Source organism: Excalfactoria chinensis, chromosome 1, assembly GCF_039878825.1.
Source record: "Excalfactoria chinensis isolate bCotChi1 chromosome 1, bCotChi1.hap2, whole genome shotgun sequence".
In the NCBI taxonomy this organism is placed as follows: Eukaryota; Metazoa; Chordata; class Aves; order Galliformes; family Phasianidae; genus Excalfactoria; species Excalfactoria chinensis.
In genome coordinates, this window is record NC_092825.1 from 91,778,255 (window position 1) to 91,797,477 (window position 19,223).

Below are 19,223 nucleotides of genomic sequence, written 5' to 3' on the forward strand. Positions count from 1 at the left end.
TGAATGATTTACTCTACTTTTTCCTCTAGCAGTATTACATGACTTCAGTTCTTACTTTTGTATTTTTTGCAGACGTCAGCCTGTGAGTCCTCCACCCCCTCCAAGGCCTATCTCTCCACCACATACCTATGGATATATCTCAGGTCCCTTGGTCTCTGACATGGATACTGATGCACCAGAAGAGGAAGAAGATGAGGCGGATATAGAGGTTGCAAAGATGCAGAACAGAAGACTCCTTTTGCGTGGCCTTGAGCAGACACCTGCCTCAAGTGTTGGTGATTTGGAGAGCTCTGTAACAGGGTCCATGATCAATGGCTGGGGTTCAGCTTCTGAAGAAGATAACATCTCAAGTGGGCGGTCTAGCGTTAGCTCTTCAGATGGATCATTTTTTACTGATGCAGATTTTGCACAGGCCGTTGCAGCAGCTGCAGAATATGCTGGCTTAAAAGTAGCCAGACGTCAAATGCAGGATGCAGCAGGAGGTGAGTCTGTCTTGTATTTGATATGAGGAGGGGGAAAAAAAACCTCCCATTATGACATGTACTTATCCACAATCACTTCCTAAATTCCTGTTCATGTATTTGGAAATTCAGTTAGGGAAAAAGGGAAATTCTTACTTGTGGAAGAGGCAGAAGGGGACTTTTGCTGAAGCTGTTCAAATAAATTGCCTCTCTTTGTTGTTTCACATAAGTAGTTCCTTTTTTTTTTTTTTTTTTTTTTTTTTGTCTCATTGGTTGCTGCCAAACCTCAGCCCTGTTCATGGATTTCCAGCCAGAACTGAATGAGCCTAGCACAGTCTTGCCTAGTCGTGCATGACTTACAAAGCTGTGGAACAAACTTTGGAAATCACTGCTCTATATAAAACTGCTTAATCAGAGGTAGTGCTGTGTGTAAATATGAACATTTTTGTTATTATAATATCTTTTTTTCTCCAAGTTCACTGCTCTGATGACCATTTTTTTAAATCCCTGCCAGATTTTAAACTCCAACATTTCCTCTGGCAATGAATTGTCTGAAAATTTACAGTTTCAAAAATATGACACCTTAATTATAACTAAGTGTGCCCTTACTCTTCGAAAACTTTCCAGTCAGTTCTTTTCTAATGGGAACTGTTTTTTTCTAAGGGGTAATAAAAAAAAATAATTACAAAATTATATCTTTTTCCCAATGTAAGGCTCCAAGGATTTTCCGACTCTCTTCGTGAGAGATTTAATCTCTCTGTATTGAAATGTCCATATAATACTAAACCTTCAGAGTCTTATTTTCCCTTTATTTAAAAATATTTGTAATTGTTTCCCATTTCGTATTTCATTATTAACTTTTAGAGAATGCTATTTAGCTTACTGCTATATTATTGAGATGAACTGGCTTTGTGCTGATTTCATAATTTGACAGCTGTTATTAGTTACAGTTTAGATGATAGATTATGAATATGTGGGAAGAACATTTCTTTTTTCTCCTAAATCACCACCAAAGAGATTATTGTTTTGCTATTGCTTTGCAACATTCTGGTTATGAGCAATAGCAGCTTTATGTAGGTAATCAGCTACTTGACTAGTCCTGGTGAATATTGTCATAGTTCAGCTAAGAAATAAGTGCAGTATGTAATGCTGATTTCAAGCAGATACATTAATATTTTGTCAATCCTATTGAATTGCTAAACCTTGAATATTGGGGACCCTGTCACAACTGTGTCCACACTGACTCCATGGATTTGCAACATTCCTCTCTCATTTCTGATATCCTCTCTGAGTTAACAGTCCTTTGTTTCATTTCCACACAGCTGTTCATCATGAGGAGTGAGAGGGGAGGTAATTTAGTAATTCTGGATGAAATCCTGGCCATTTGAAGTAGGTGGCAAAGCTCCCATTCATATCTGTGGAGCCAGGATTTCATACATTTTCTACAATTGCATTCATGCAAATGTACGTGTGTGTGTGTAAATTTATATATATAGAAAAGATTTTTTGACATCTTGTTACTACTGCGTGTAGATAATTTTACAGCTGTCAAGTTCATGCAACAGTGACTTTTATGAATTGATATCACCTGTACCTGAGTGCACATCCTGGAAATGTGACAATTCTTATCTGAAAATAAGCTATGATAAAATGCTAGTCATATATCTACAGTGCATTCTTATTAATTCAGTCAAAGCTGTGCTGGGGCCATCTGTACCTAAGTCCTGCTTGAGACTTGCTCTACTGCTTGTGTAGGGGAATTCACTATGTCCAAGCCAGGGGATGTGAAGCCCATTTTGAGAGTGAAACATTTTGTTGCCTGCGTAGAACTGCTGGGCTGGAAGCCTATCTGTGCTTGACTGCACATGGTTCTTAGACTCCTTGAGCAAGAACTGCCCTTACAAACCAGTTGGATAGTTTATGTGGAACTAAGCCAGCCTGCCTATTAGTAGGATAGCAAATGTTTCTTTTTAGTTATGTCTTACTCTAAAACTGCCTACAGTAAGGATGAGAATATTAACAGTATTATGATGGTATTTTTTAAGTGCTATGTAGGCAGCTAGTTCTTATGTGAAGAAAGAGAAGTGTGAAGCGTCTTATTTTGGATGGGAAAAATTATAGCTATTGTTCTGTAACAATTTTCAGGCCGTAGACATTTTCATGCATCACATTGTCCCAGACCCACCAGCCCTGTATCTACTGACAGCAACATGAGTGCTGTTGTAATACAGAAGGTCCGACCTGCCAAAAAGCAAAAACACCAGCCAGGACATCTGCGCAGAGAAGTCTACACAGATGGTGAGTCCACTGAAATGGGTGAGAACGTCAGTGAACCTTTCTAACTATGCATTCAGTGTGTGTGTGTGAATTTTATCCACAGAGATAACATTATGTTTCAGAATTCAGTGATTTGTGTTTCCTGTTGCTAAACACAGTGAACAAATTAATCATTTTAAATGCCATAGTTCCTTAATACTGTACATTGATGCTGCCACTCGAGAGCCTTGCACCTGTTTTCTGTAGTGTCCTAATCGGCTAATTACCATCATTATTTAAGAGCCCAGATAGCATAAATAGTACAGTCATTGAGAGTAATGTGTGGCTAGGATTAAAATCTTCGTTTCCATGACTAAATATTAAAGCATCTGGAATGTATTTTTTTCCTCTAAAATAAATAAATAAATAAATAAATAAACCCCAAACATTAACCATTCAAATGGTTGACAATAGAAATCAATGAATCTTAATCCTGACCACAGCATTCTTGCAAGCAGTTACTTTGTGAGTAGGAGCAAAATTTAATCATCTTCTCTCATGCCTTCACACACAATATCAACTCTTGCTGAAAAGGTAGTGCTTGTATTCCCATGGTACCACAGAAGGATAATGCAAACATTGTGATGTTGTCTAGAGAGAGCCTTTAATGAAAATGCCTCAGGTGGTGCAACTTTTATTAAACCACTACCTTCCAGTTTTATAAAACAACCCAAGGGCTTTGTTGGAAATTCATGTAAGATAAATTCTCAAAGACTTAACCCATCTTGTCAAGTTTGCTAAATTTGCTAACTGGGGGAGGGGGAAGAAAGGCACTATTCCCCACCTCCTGGATCTCAGCAACAACAATCTGATTAGGACTTTCATTACCAGGCTGAATTTTTTCAAAGAGGGGCATCATTTGCCATTATCATATGAAAGGCTAATATTATAGATCCTTATCCAGGGTTACTAGAAGGGAGTTTTGAGCCACTTCTCCCTGTGATTCCTGCCACTTGATGAAAAAAAAAATATTAATACAAAGCGCGCAGAACGATGAGCAGAAGTAATTTAGCAATGAGTGGTTGTCCATGCTATTATCTGTACTTTATCCTGAGTATTTTCTCTCACTAGCATATATCAGATATTAGACTGCATTAAATGCTGGCATGACACAGTGCACCTGGGCCTCTTGGCTTATGCCCAGGCCCCTTCTGTCAGTGAGACTGAGCTGCTGGAATATTATCTGATTTCAAGAGGTTATTACAGTGGTTTTGTGCATGTTTGCTTCTGTGAAAGGACAGCGTAAGGTGTAAATCCCCAAACTGTTCCAGAAATGTTACATTTATTACACTCCTGCAATGGCATTTTTGCAAGCTTTTAAGTACATTTTATCAGTTTTTCCTATCATGAAAGGAATGTTCTTAACTGAATATTTGGCTGAGCGTCAAGTCTTGGCATAAACACAACACACCAGAAAGAAATCTGGACAGGAGCTTTATACGGCCATTTTCTTCTAACGTGGGAATAAATAAAAGCAGAACCTGCATTTGATGACAGGTCTTTGAGAAAGTAATTATACAAAGTTAAGTCATAGAGCATTGTGATTAGGTATTGCAACAGATTTGACAATTGTGATCAATATTTGTTTTGTGTTGCATAGCACGTGCTTACTTCAGCATATTTCCTAGTTAGAGAATTTTTGCTAACCGGTTTGGTGTGCAATTCAGTGTGGTTGCTCAGTACAGCAAATTATGTCTTTAATTCCTGCAGGCATAATAAAAACCAGTTCAAAGGTTGAAGGGCTTTCTTTGGTTTTGTTTTCCTGTTGGTATTGTTGTTGTTGTTTCAACCTATATCAATTTACATAAGCATGTTTGAAACCTTACTGAAGATTATAACCATTTGCTTTAGTAGCTACAGCTATTAAGTAAACTGTCCCCTTAGAATTGGCTATAAAATAACATCTTCTAATTGTTTTTCTTAAATGGAGAAAAGTGATGTGAAAATGTGGATGAAACATTTGAGCACAGTTGACCTTCCCCAGATGAGAATAGGCTTTTCTGCTGGCTTGAGTGTTACTTACCTTTTTTGTGAAGTATTACCTATCATGAAGACTTTCTTGTTTCCTTGGTGGGTGAGCATGCACGTTTCTAGTAGAAGAAAACTGTCATCTAAGCATTTATTGCTGGCCACAGCCATAAAGTAAATAGTGAAAAGTGAAAAACACATTACTTTATTATTTTCTCAAACTTTTAAATTGGATTTACTTTCACATATAAATAATTTTCCACTGTTCCCAAAGAACTTGAGTTAGTATCTGCCAGCAATTCATCGAAATACTTGTGTTGGAATTTACGCACTCAGTCAATGAAAAGGATATATAAATAAATAAAGCAATTGCAGTAACAGTTGAAGAATATTATCAGCAGAGATGTACATACGTCATGTAAGATTTTGTAAATTTTTTCCTTGCACAGCAAGATTTGACAAAGAGGTTGGTGTTTCTGAAAGTGTATTTATTACTACTGTAGCAGTACAAGGCCTACCACTAACCCTGTACAGATAATATTAGTTTTGTATTCTCCGCTAGCATAAGTTCAAATGAGTTTCTCCTTTATGTGGAATGAAATTTTAGCTCAGTCACCTTATTCTTTCACAGTCATCCAGGTGATAAAATCTCCGAATTTGTTGCTAAAAAATCTTTGTTCAGTTGATGGTAAAAATTAAAGTGCATGATTTTTTATTTTTTTTTTAATTTCTCTTCATCTCTTAGAAGTTAGTTACTAAAGGTGCATAACAAGAACCAGTGGATGTACACACCTTCTCAACCTTGTCTGACCTTCTTACATATCATGTTTAGGGAAGAAATTGTAAAGGAATGTTGTCTTTTCTAAAACACTGTATATGAAAGACACTTCTCAACTGTGATAAATTTATTCATCAGTAATGTCAATCCTCAGAATTGTAAGCATGTAGATTTAATTAAAACATAAAACAACCAAAGAAAAAAAAAAACCCACAAGGATAAAATTCCTTTGTCATTGCTTAGGTTCAGTAGGTTTTTCAATATAAATTACACCACTGATGCTGTTCACATGAGATTTGAAGTCCCGATTCTTTTTTAAATCTTTCAGTATCAAAGGAAAAAAAACATTTTCACAACTACGTGTTCAGGTCTGCAACTGAGATATTTAGCTGTGTGTCAACAACATGACATTGGGCAGCTCACAGAGGGTATTTACCGGACATTTACCTCATATTTATCTCATATTTACTTGGATTTTCATTTTGAAATGTAAGCTTCTATGCATGCCAGCATCATTTGTACTTGTTTATGCCTCTACCTGTGAAAAAACCTACCCTGCACAAATTTCAGCAAGATAGAAAATAAGTAGGAATGCATTTCTTACCTCTATAAAAAAACTTGCTTTTTATTGAATAATAATATTTTTTAGATTTCTGGTCTCCTTGTAGTCTTTAATTTTCATTCAGATATTTGCTGATGTTGATTTTGTTGCTGAGGGAAGTTTTATGGAGTGAAAACTGGTTTAATATAAAAACATTATGTAAATACACATAAAAGTAATAAAAGAAATATAACAGCAACCCACTGCTTGTATACATCATAATGGGTGTCTATTTATTCACCCAGTTACTGTGTATGTTTTGAGTCATGTTTCCTTAAATATAAAGCATGAAAATAACTTCAATACATAAGTAATATTAGCTGAGGTTATTACATATCTAAGAATCTGAAATGATCTTGCAAAATCGGGGGAAAAGCTTTGCATGTTTGCATGAGTTTTGCATGCACGCATTAATATGTAATAGAAAAAATCCACAAAAATCTTGTCAAGTATTTCATCAAATCTATAACTAGTGTTTTCTTCAGGAAATGACTGTAGGAATCTACAGCTCTTTAGGAAGAGTTGTCTAATAAGGCCTACTTCCTTTGTTTATCACTATTTGCAATTATTTTTTCTGCTTATTTGTGGTTTCTGCACTTCAGTGCAAAACTAGCTTAGTAGATTCTTCTTCCTTACTGTCTTTCTGCTTCTCCCATGATTTCTGCATCCATTTTCATTTAGAATCTTATTGAAAATAGTCATCCACATTTTAAATGACACATATGTGAGGTTTCCCCTGCAAACTATGCATGCTTAAAAATGGCATCCATTGTTTTTGCTAAGTGGGAAGCAGTACAACAATTATTCAGAAGCATGAATGAAGCATGTGTGTACTTCTGACCTTAGAAAACACTTCTGAATTCTTTATATTGGTTTGACATTGCTCTGTGATTTATTTTTTTGTTCCTTACAATGGAAGCTTCCATTTTCCTTTTAGTAAAGAGTGTGCCAGTTCGTACTAAAGGAGAGAGACTGAATCTAGATTTTCTCTGTGATGTGAGCTGTTAAAATAAATACCGCAGGGGTGCAATAGTGTTGACCTTGATTTTTTTTTTCCTCCATACAGGATTCTTCTCAGTAAGGAGTACTCTGTTATAATGAAGATTTTTTTAGTTTCCCTGCAGGTTGCAAAAATGTTCTCAAAAGAGAATATTACTTTTCTGTAGTTATTGTACTGTAGAGCTACTGATATTTTGTGAATCTTTTTTTATACCAGTGTATCTTTCCTTCTTATGGTCAAGACTTAACACCTCTTTGTTCATTGTCCCATGTGGCTGGGTAGAATTCTTGTATAAAGTAGCTTGTTCCGAGTAATATTTTATAGGCAACATTAAATATGCTGATTCTTGGTATTAAGCCAGTGCACTGGTATGCCAAAACTGTTGGAGAGTGGCTCCAAAAGTGACCGAAAATGTCAATATTAAGTATCTAAGCTCCATTTATTATCAGAAGGACAATTCAGTGCTCTGATAATTATTAAAGGTGGTCAGTGGGGAATGTGAGACACAAAACATTGCATGACATTCTTTGGTTCCAGAGGCATACAGTTCTGAGTTAGAGATTTATCATTTGAGAACTTTTATCCACCTGGGATTCTGAGAGAAGACATAGTGAGGAGGATGGTTTTCTGAGAAAACAGTGTGTATTTCTTCAAGCTAAGGCAGAGCTTATTGTTATTGTTTTATTTTGTCCTGAACAAGTTATATAATCACTAAAATATTCTCCAGAAGTGGTAAGGATGACATTTAGAGCTTTGTTTGTGAGCAGTTACTTGATGTGCTTTGGCCTGGACTTGGTATGGTCTGATGCACTGGGCTCTCATGGAATGTATCATGTCCAGTACTGGACAGAGTTCACACAATCCTAGTTGCTGATTTACTAGAGGATACACACTTCTTGAGACCAACATTTTTTAGGGCAGGTATTGATGCAGTGTGTGCAGGGCTAGTGCAGTGAATTTCTTTTGGTTTGCTCTTCTGTGGCTAGAGTTCACGGGGCACTTTGATGCGCAGTGGATGTAGACTGAGTGCTGTTGTGATTTATGGAGTTTTGTTGCTAAAAACATTTAGGGAGTTGCACAAAACAAAGGAATGCATCATAACTGATTCTGTGCTTTCTTGACCAAACCAGTTGTAGTTAATGTTTGAGAAGTTAATGAATGAGAAGTTTTCTGCCTATTTTGTATTTATAGTTCCTTCAGATGAACAGGCACAGTACACTGCCCAAAGATCTGCCTTTACTCTTGCTTTGTAGCTTAATAATTCCCACTCCTTAGATAAAATCATTTTGATTCATCCACTTTGTATATCCAGACTTCCAGGTATTTTACATTATGGCTTTTCAAGTTTTGGAAATGACAGTGTTTTCTCTTAAAAGCCCTCTGCAAATGGTTAGTGTTAAGCAAATACTTTAAAAGAGTCGGTATTCGATTCAATTCAATTGCTTAGTTTCAGCTATTTTTTTAAAAATGATGTTCCCCAAACTGCCACAGTTTGATAAACAAACTACTCTGTAGAATTTGTAAAGATTATATGTTGAACTTTTATATAGCCAATTTACTGTCCAACTTGTATATAGCTAACAGGAAGAGATTGAAAGAAAATTATTTCCTGTAAAATTTATTTGGTACCTTATTCAAGCTAAATGCTGAAACACACAGAAGATTTGTCTTGTTTTGTTTCACCAAGATGATGGAGTTCATGCAGCAAAAATGACATGAGTCTCATTTACCTACATCCAAACTGAGGGGAACAATTCTGTGAAGTCTTTTTTCTTCATCATCCAATTCCAGCTGACAGCTGTTAAAATATCCAGTCTTACTTAAAACAGGTCAAGACCAGTTTAACAAGGAGGATGCTAGTCAACTTGCATACAGTATCAAATTCTGTATTGCTGCACCTATCATCATGGCTAGACCAAGTCATTTGTGTTTTGTGTCACTGGAAAACCTCTTGAAAATTTCTGTCATCTGTCATATCCCAATTTATACATATATGTTAGATTTCTATTTTTTTCTTATGCATAATTGCTACATTTAGTCGTGGTCCAATTTAGTCAGTTTTCAGTTGAGATGCCCTCTTGAATAGACTGTGAATTAGCTGTAAGTATATATAGAGACGCTGTTTAAATACCACAGCTGCTCCAATATTTTTATGGAAGTAGGAGGAATGAATGCACACTTAGAAAAGGCTGAAGTAGTAATTTTTAATTAACAAAGCTGTTCATTTTTCTTAGCAGTCTTATTTGTGAACATTAGCCTCAGAAACATCTTACGCCCCTCACATTTTTCAACCTGTTTTTCTCTTATATCTTCGTGATTTGAACCTACAACATTGCTCTGAACCACTTTGATATTGTCACTTCCTTTTTTTGCCTTAAATCTTCTTCCTTCACATTTTGAGTTCCACAAAGCACTGTTATATCCAAATGAACAGTTTGTGCTTCCTAGCTTTAAGTTTTAGTACAGCAATAGAGAAATGTAACAAATTGGAATGTGTGTCTTATAAATTCTGGTTAAAAATACACAAAATGTTAGAACTCTTTAAGCTGTACTAATTTAAGACTAATTGGGAAGAGTGGGTGTCTTTTTGTTTTTTGTTCTTGCTGAGAGGTTGTTACTTCTTTGATTGAATGTGGGTTGATTTATATATCATAGCATACAAATGTCAAGAACGTGTATGTTAAAATTAACTTATTATCTTGAAAGAAGAATGCAGTAATTAAAACAGTTTATCCCTACATGTATCAGCAGTGTGCCTGTACATTCTTTACCCCAGCTGACTTGTTTTAGTGCTCAGTATATTGAAAACCATGAAGTATAGCAAAAGCTGTTGGTTTCTTGGATGAATTTCACAAAAATGCTAAATATCAGCAAAATTAGTAGCAGATATGCTGATATTCAAGTGACTAAAGTTACTACAACTTTTTTTTTTTTTCTTTTTTAATTATTAAGAAAATAATGTGATTTGAGAAAGTCTGCATTTGTAAGGCTTGATGCTTGGAAAAATACCCATCAGCAGTTATAACAGTAATGTAATACTTCTTATGGTTAAGAGAGAAGGGCAGAGGGAGGGCTAAAAGTAAATAGGGCATCTGTTTCTTCAGCAGACATTAAATATTATTTCTAATTTTACTAATGTGTGATGTCATTTTAATTATTATTCTTTTTCTAACTCTGTAGACTTGCCACCCCCTCCTGTGCCACCTCCCGCTATAAAATCACCAACTGCCCAGTCCAAAGCTCAGCTGGAGGTGCGACCTGTCATGTTGCCAAAACTGGCTTCTATAGAACCGAGGACAGACAGATCTGCAGAAAGAAAAGGAGTGAGCTACAAGGGAAGGGACGGGGTGGATGGGAGACAGCATTCGGACATGCGGACAAATTCAGGAGAGCGGAGAGAATCACAGGAACAGCAAGGCGATGGGAAAGTGCGAGGAAGTAAAGCACCAAAACGAGAAGGCGCACCAGCAAAAACTCATCTCCTTCAAGGTTATTTTGCATGCTGTGGGTTTAATGAAGTACTGTGTTGTTGAATGTAGAAAAGAGGCTAACTCTTTCCAGGTCTCTCTCTCACACACACGAATGAAGTTCAGTTGACAGAATTGCCAGCATTTACCTTTAAATGCACAGTGGTAATACAGGTCACATTGCAGATTCTCACTAGAGTAAAATGCAACCAAAAGCTTATGAAAAACAGCTTTTCTGTTTTATACTCCTTATTCATCCATCATAACTTGAAGCTAACACTGATGAAGCCCAAAAATAAATATTCCTTGAGAGTCATAGGGATCAATGTCCTTGCTTCTAGCATAGGTTCAGAATCTAGCTGCATCTAATCTAAGTATACTCTAGTTTGTAGAGGAACTGGCTGAAGTGAGATAGTATAACTGCAAGTCAAATATCTAATGTTTCTACCAAAGAATTGGTGCTTGGCTCATTTTTCTTTAATTAAGGAGGAAAGTGCCTCATCCTCTTAAAAAATAAGAATGCCAGGATACTGATGCATTAGATATTAGTAGTAACTGCCATGGCATTAAATGTACCAGATCTGATCAATAAAATCTCTTTTTATGGAAGATGGTAAGATTACTAGTAAGTGGATCATGATTAGAGAAATTTGCCAAGTGTTCACTAAAGCTTTCAACACAAGTTCATACAAATGCCCTGGTCCTGTCTTCCTAAAGGCATGCAAGGTCAGTATCAGTGATGACTGGGTAGTACATTGGTTTAAAGGGCGCATTAGTAAGAGATTGTTACTAATTACAGTTAGTTACCATAGATGGAAGTTATTAGAAGGTTGCATTTGAGGATGACACTGGGACTTTAAAATATGCCTCTTTGTTTCTAACTCAGCTTGGGAAACATAGGATCTAATATTTAGATGCAGTGAACTCCTTGTTCTAGTGAAATATCATGCATGCATTGTCATTTCCTCCTACTCAGTCATACTGAAAATATACTGCAAGGGTTGTTTTTTTTTCATTTTCTTAGAGAGCATTGCAGGGATCATAAATTGAAATGAAGTGGACATTAATCTTGAATTAGTTTTTCTGTGGTGAATGTTACTACATGAATATTATAAATTTCCTCAAGAAAGCTTCTATAATGCTATTATAGAAACAGTGTATTTCATATTCTTGTCAGGCATCACTGTAAACCTTCTGAGGATCATAAAAAGTAAAATAAATCAGCCATCTGCAAAAATTTTGAGATCACAGTATCTCTGAGGTTGTAAACATAACAATGTGTATATTTGATTATACAGAGGACATCCTGCCATATTCTAGACCAACATTTCCAACGTCAAATAATCCCAGAGACCCCAGTTCCTCCAGCTCTATGTCTTCGAGAGGATCAGGAGGGAGACAGAGAACAGATCAAGCAAATATAGCCCGAAGAAATGTTGCAGAAATGCAAGTACTGGGAGCATATGAACAAGGAGAAGAAGAAGAAGATGAGATGGAGGTAACTGTAGTTGTACTACTGACCGTAAGTAGATAAATAGAAGTTTATTTTCTGTTCTTAGATGCCAAAAAGGTACGTTTCAACTCTGAATATTCTCCTCAGAAAATCAGTACCTTTACTGTCTATTAACAGTATTTGTAAACCCAGAAAAAAAATTTTAAGAATGTGTCAGGAACCTAAAAGCAAGATGTTGCATGGAATAACTGTCTCCACACTAAAACTTGTGGATCAGAACTTGCAGAAATAAAATATTTAAATGTGCTTCATTCAGAAGTCAAAAAAAAGGTATTAATTCATCTATGAACACTGTACAATTGCCTTTCACAGTTTTTGAAAGTTTCAACTTCTAGATTTTCATAAATATTAAGACCTGTGAGCTAGTTTTTGCCCTGCTTCATGATGTTAATTCAGTTTAAATCCTGACTGTAGAAGGAGTGTGCAACAAGCAGTCATAGCGCCACACATACTTAGAAGTAATAATGAGTGTTTAAAGGAAAATCTCTATAAAGCATGTAAAACAAACTTTAAATAATAGAATCTAACTTATAGTCATTGGTGTCTTTTTTTTTTCATACAGGAAACAGAAAGCTGAAGACAGCAACATGTACTGTAACAGGCTTTTGAAATCAAATCAGAAAAAAAATAATCACTTAAGATGCCTCAAGTCTGATGATGTTTGACGCCAGAAATAATGTTCAGTGCAATCAGAGTGTACAATTTTTAATTTTTTTTTTCATGCCATCAGAATACTAGTTTTTATTTTACTCTTTCTTTGTAAACCCTCATTATTAGGAACAGCTCTTGCTTGTTCCCTGATGCTACGTTCATCACCTTCGCTGCCCAAGAAGGCAGGTAAGCTGCTCTTCATGGTACGTGGGTCAGCTGCTGCTTCAAGATTTGAGCAGAAGCCTGGGATCCCCAAATTCCTCCCCTGACAGTCGGTGCGCAGTGCACTGCTGGTACACCAAGGAGCCAATTGATAGTGTAACAAGTAATACAGCATTGACTGAAAACTTCCACAAAGTGAATATTGTGGAGAGCATTCTTTTATTCTAAGGATTTTACTGTAGTCTGCTGTTAGTCAAATGGCATCTTGCAGTTTCAATACAGACTGTGTCTTGGTTTTTTTGCCAGTCTCTTGCTAACTTTTTGCAGCAGATACAGTTTTACAAATATAGATGATAACAATTCAGGATGAGGTGGCTCTTCTTATTGTAAATACGTACTCATTTTAAATCCCCTGTGGTACTTTGTCTTTCCATTTTCAACTTTAAGTACATTCTTATTAAAAATGTCCCATGGGATGAACAGGAGGTAAGGCAATGAGAATGGTATTCATTTAATCACGGCATGAGCGAGTTTATTAGAAACACTTTCTAATTCTCAGCCTCAACAGTGCTGATGAAAATAAGAAAGAAAAGCAGTGGACATTTTTAATAAAGACTGGATAATATCATTGAGTGTTACTGGCCCAAATCTCAGACCTCTACTTGTGTCAATTCACCTTAAAGAAGAAGTGCCACTTAAACAAGTTTCATTTGATCTTGGCGGTTATGTTTTTTGTAATGCACTGCTTATGTTTTTTTTTTTTTTCTTGGTTTTAAAAGCACAATCACTAAACTTTGTTTGTAAACCATTGTAACTATTAATCTTTTTTTGTTTTTTGGGGTTTTTTGTTTTCGTTTTGTTTTTTTCTTGTCTTATTGAAAATGTTAAGCATTTGTTTGGAGTATTTTTCGTTTTCTTTTTTGTTAATGCTCTATGTTTGTATTGGGAATATTTGAATGATGACAGATGGTAAAGTAACGAACCTAAACGTGGGCCATAATCGGAACACTTCTCACTTTTCCTGAACTTACAGAAAATTCTCAATTTTGTTGTGGCCTCTCTCAACATTGGATGATCATTAAAACTGAAATAGAGGCATTAGTTGCGTTGAATTTGCCAAATGATGTCCTCTGTCTGTAGAGTTTATGATCTTTTTTGTAATTATAAAATTTCTCTGTCATTGGTGCTAATGGGAAAAAAAAAGAAAAGAAAATAAGTGTTTGTTTATTGAAAGCTATCAGGACTAGCCCCAATGGAAAAGAAAAAAAAAAAAGGAAAAAAAAAAAGAAAAAAAGTGTTTTGGTGTTTACCGAGGACTGAAATTTTTCATTTAGATAATTTTTAAAGAAAGGTTACATAGAAAGGATGTGCAGTACTAAAGGAACAATCCATGTGATTAATGTTTTCATTACGTTCATGTAAGAAACCTCATATTTTAGCCATAATTTTGCATACTGAGGATCCAATAATCAGAAAAGTAATTTTTGTCACATTATTTATTAAAAATGTTCTCAAATACATTTTCTTTCTTGTGTATTTTTTTGTGTTCCCTGATGCTTAATTTTAGGGCCAATTCTGACCTTTTCTCTAATGATTTGAATCAGAATCTATTCCACTGAAATCGTGCAGGTTACAGTAGCAGGAGCAGAGTAGGAAAGCTGGATGCAGCATAAGATTTTACATAATTACAATTGATTACCTTCAAGATCTGATTTCTTGGTGCTTCATGAACTGTGATAACTAAAATGTCCCTTAGCCTGCCAACTTCCAGAGGGAGCTGATGAAGAAAATCTGTACCAACAAAGTCATTCACCTCAGGGGTGTGATACATTGGTTACAAAGGAAATAAGATCCAAATACATAATGGGAATGAAAATTATGAGTCATGTTTTTGTTGGAGGTCTGCACAAATACAAGTTTTCTTAACAGCCTGCTGTGGCCATTCTGTGCCCTACAGTGTCCTGCTGTGGACCACGATCAAATAGGTAATGTTCCCTTTTCCACTCTTGCATTTTCATAACCCCATTCTTGTTTTTTCTTTCTGTATCCCATTATTCAACCAAAAGACAGAAGAAAGCACTTTGCATGAAAGACAAAAATAACACAAAACAAAAAAAACTATGTTTTTTTCACTTGCAACCTTTTTGCTCTTTGTCACATCCATATTTTTTCTTTCCCAAGAGCTTAAAACAGTCTGGAGGCAGATCCAGAGATGCTGCAGAGTACTACCGCCCCACATGTTTTGCTATTGAACATTGCCAGAGCCTTAACAATTCAATCAGGCATAAGCCATAAATGTAATTTATTTCATAATTAGGCTTCAAAGCAGGTTTTAGGATAGTAGCACAACTTAAAAGTTACAGTGTTGCATTTCTATTTTTACTAGAGTGGATGTTTGGTGTCTTCAGTCTTTGTGCTTGAGTTCAGAGAACCATACATTAAGCCATCAGTGTAGTCCAGACAGGATCCTTCTGGCCAGACTGCACCATAGAAGGCATCCATCTAGCCTACACCTTTCCTTTAGAGGAGGCAGGAAAGGTCAGTTTGATGAGCACAGACTGCTTCAGCAGCTGATCATCTCTCCCGGTGCTAGGCACGGCCTGATGGTTTGGGCTCAAGCCATTGCCATGGCAGGGTGTGAGAATCAAAGTGGAAGGCAGTTTTCCTGAGTTTGTCAGCAGCTTGGCACAAAGGCTTAATCTGCTGCCAAAGGTGTAGTGGTGCATCACAAAACTGGGGCCTAGTTGCAGCTGTGTAGTATGTGAGCGTATACCTCTGTAAGGTGTATCTATCTAGAAACACTGGTGCTGTGTGTCTGAAATAACTGCAACTCACTCCATTACTGGAACAGTGGAATGCTGGAAACCACTTCTCAGATCCCCAGACAAATGTCAGTCTATACACCTCCACTTGCAGTCATATTCCAACTACATTTCAACCTCAAATAATGGTAAGTGGAAAACTTTACCCAATGATTTCTCTTTTATTAAGAGTTTATGTAATTCGGTTTTATGGTGTTCTGTAAGAAATTATTTGGATTGTTTTGTGATTTCATTCATTTATGATTAGCTGTATCTTGAGACACTGTGTCATAGATTTGTCACAGAGTTCTGTCACCTGTACTAGATCTTCAGCACATGATGTTATTTCAGTAAACACTGTAATGAAATATGCAACAGCTTAGCCTGTAGCTTAGACTGTAGCTCTTGTTAGTATTGGTATACGCTCGATTTGGTGTTTGGCACACAGATGTAGTAAAACTAGGTCAACTTGCTACTTTATGTAAAACATAGGTCATCTTGCTACTTTACGTAAAACATTATCTAGTAATTGGCAAGCCAACACAACAGAATAAGGTAATTTTTAGAGACTTTAGTTATGCTCTGTTTCCAAATTAATACCTCAAGAGAGCAAATAGAAAAGTCCTTAGAATTTGTGTGCTGAATTAACATAATGGATGCTAAATTTTGATTTCACTTACGGTGTGTTCTCTGAAATCCTTTCTGAGTTACTATTTAATATGACTTTATTCAAAGTAATCATTAAGATATTCTGAAAGATGTCTAAAGATAAAGAAATAAAAACCAGGAAGTGCCTTGCATGTGTTTAGCTTTAAATATCAGTTTATTTTCCAAACATTAGTTATTTTTAAGCATAAAAATTTAATAATAATAATATTAATATGGTAATACAAATATACAGTGTTGGAAGCTGGTTTGGCAAAAATGTTATATCATGTTAGCCATAGCTGAACATGAAATCTAGACAATATAGTTTGTTTTAACTCCTGAGCTACATTTGAACTGTCCACCATCTTACTTTCTTTGTTCCAGAACCAATGAATCATTAAAATACTAATTTACTTAGTTTATGGCATTTTTACTTAAAATGTTGCATGTACCATTTTCTTCATTATTATTCCATCATGGATTAACTTTCTGCAGAACAAATAAATAGAAAAATAACAATGAAGAAAGAACCAACTTGTGAAAAATATCAGATCCATCCAAAATAGCATCTGTCCTGAAATGTTTTTCTCAAAATCCTGTTTCCAACATCTGTATTCACAGCTACTAAAAGACTGTCTTACTGTCAGCAACAGAACAACATAATAAAAATTAAAACTGCTATACTGCTTATGTGAAGCTTTCAGATTAATTGAAGTAGCTACTTATATGTGGAGAAAACATTTTAAACCTTGTTTTGTTATGTTAGAGGGAGATGGAAATTCTTTGCACATAGAAAACTCTACTGCTTATGTATAAAAGAAGCACAGTTTGTTTAATGTGTGCACATAAAGATACTGATATCTGAAAATGCAGATTTGTGTGTATATACAGCTTTGTATTTACTGGACTTAATGATTCGGAACTAAGTCTGTTCAAAACATTCAGCTGAAAGGCGAATGTGTTCACTTATGTCTGAAGTTCACAAATAGAACCTCACATGCATGGATGTCATCCCTGCTGAAGAAATTTTTCAACATCTTCATTTTTTAGTGAAAATTCGGTGGATTTTTTCATTTCTTTTCATTGTATACAATGATTTGTCCATTGCCAGCATGTTCCTCACAAAAGCCAGTGCACTGTTATGTTATGTATGACAGTTTAAGAACTTGAAGATTAGTAACACCATTTCTTAAAATACCGCTCCCTAACCCTTTTAATCCACTGAATCATGGATCTCAGAATTTGAGACGCGATACCAAGGAGAATCCCTTTATATAGCAGTGAGGATGGGAAAAAAACTCTGTTCTATACAGAAAAGAAAATGAGTTGATGAAACTGGAATTCTCTTGCTATTAATGCCCTAAAGTGGGAAGACAGACTGGAGAGGAGGGAATGAAAAGAAAAGGGAACTCAAAGAGCTGAGGAATCCAAGACTCACAAAGTTAATGGCAAAATTCCTGTTTAATCAAAGTGACTTGGAAAGGAATTGCCTCCTTACAGGCTGGTAAACACTAGCCACCACTGTGCAGTAAACACTGGAAGAAGAGTCAAATCCTTGCTGCATATTTGTTTTGTTCTTCTGCTCTTTAGATGTACACCATCATTTTCATCTGCTGGAGGAGGCAAGTGGAGTTTTTATTCACCATGGCATTCAGCATTCTTATCACATGAGATGATGGGGATAGAACCTACTAATTTCTTATCTCTATATCTGGCATAAAGTGGAGCCAATTGCTTTTCAGAGTTTTTTGGGTTTGTTTTTTTTTTTTTTTGGAATGTGACAGTCAAAGCCATGATGACAAAAAAAAATAATGTGCTTATTGATTTTTTTTTTTTTCTGGCCTAAGACATTTTTAGCAAGAGCAAGATCAGAAAATGCAGAATAAAAGTGTTTAGTATTGACTTCTATTCTTTCCCCACCAGTATTAAAGCACAGGTGTGATTCAGAGTCAGCAGCAAGGAATATCAGCAAAGAAGTCCTTATAGGCTTGAATGCATACAAGGACAAAAATGAAAAAAAGAAGGAAAAAAATAAACCTCTTTCGGCAAATATAACTAACAAGGTGTTCCTAAAGTAATTGTATAGCATAAAAAATAATGGCCGAGAATTTTATATCTATATTTATATCAGAACTGGATCTTGTCACACTCAGCAGCAAGCCAAGTCTGTACCTCACTGAACACTCACCTTTCTAATACAAATGAAAATTGAAAGAAAACATTTGTTTCCATAGTCCTCATTGAAAGATACTACAAAGGTGACAGCATTTTGTGGTATAGACAATTTTAATATTCAAGAACCTTCATAATACTGAAGCCTTTAACAACTTTTTGGTTGTGTGTACCTGAAAGTAGTGTATGGATAATGTGACAATGCAAGGTGATAATCAAGTCCAGTTATATAGGAAATAAACTGTTTAGGCAGATGCAAACTATGCTAGTGCCAACTGGCTTTGCAGTGGTACATCTGTTGTCTGTTCCTTGAGCTAACCTCTGTCACAAGATCTGCCTGAGGCAGATGTAGATAGTAAGTATTACATCCCTGCTACTGGAAGTTGAATGCTTCAGGACTTCATCAGAACCACCACAAGCATTGTGTGTACCATAGCTAAAGGATGACACTACTAACACTCTGTACTGTCTGTGTCTTTAGGTAGGGCAGTAACATCATTCCCGATATAAGCTTTAGGGGCTGAACAAATTGTTGGTTCCAGAATATTAGTCAGACCATGAAAGAAATCAGGGTGTCCTGGTGAACAATCCAAACTTTAGGTCCTTTGAGAGCAAGTAAGCACTGTGTTACTACTGTATTGCATATGGAAACTTTAGTGAAACAAATGGTAAGTGATAACTTCTA

At 35.9% G+C, this 19,223-nt stretch overlaps 1 protein-coding gene across 8 annotated transcripts in view; it reads left to right on the forward strand.

Annotated features, from left to right (window-relative positions):
* The window catches only part of ROBO1 (roundabout guidance receptor 1), a 684,763-nt gene extending 670,326 nt beyond the window's left edge, over positions 1 to 14,437 (forward strand). For 6 of the 8 annotated variants that reach the window (XM_072346085.1, XM_072346162.1, XM_072346331.1 and 3 more), the window contains 5 exons: positions 73 to 482; positions 2,607 to 2,759; positions 10,305 to 10,613; positions 11,890 to 12,089; positions 12,667 to 14,437. In XM_072346085.1, coding sequence (XP_072202186.1) covers positions 73 to 482; positions 2,607 to 2,759; positions 10,305 to 10,613; positions 11,890 to 12,089; positions 12,667 to 12,681 — 1,087 coding nt within the window. In that variant the 3' untranslated portion in view covers positions 12,682 to 14,437. The remainder of the gene's footprint in view (positions 1 to 72; positions 483 to 2,606; positions 2,760 to 10,304; positions 10,614 to 11,889; positions 12,090 to 12,666) is intronic. The other 2 variants (XM_072346499.1, XM_072346245.1) reach the window with 1 other exon arrangement.
* Positions 14,438 to 19,223: the final 4,786 nt, after the last annotated feature.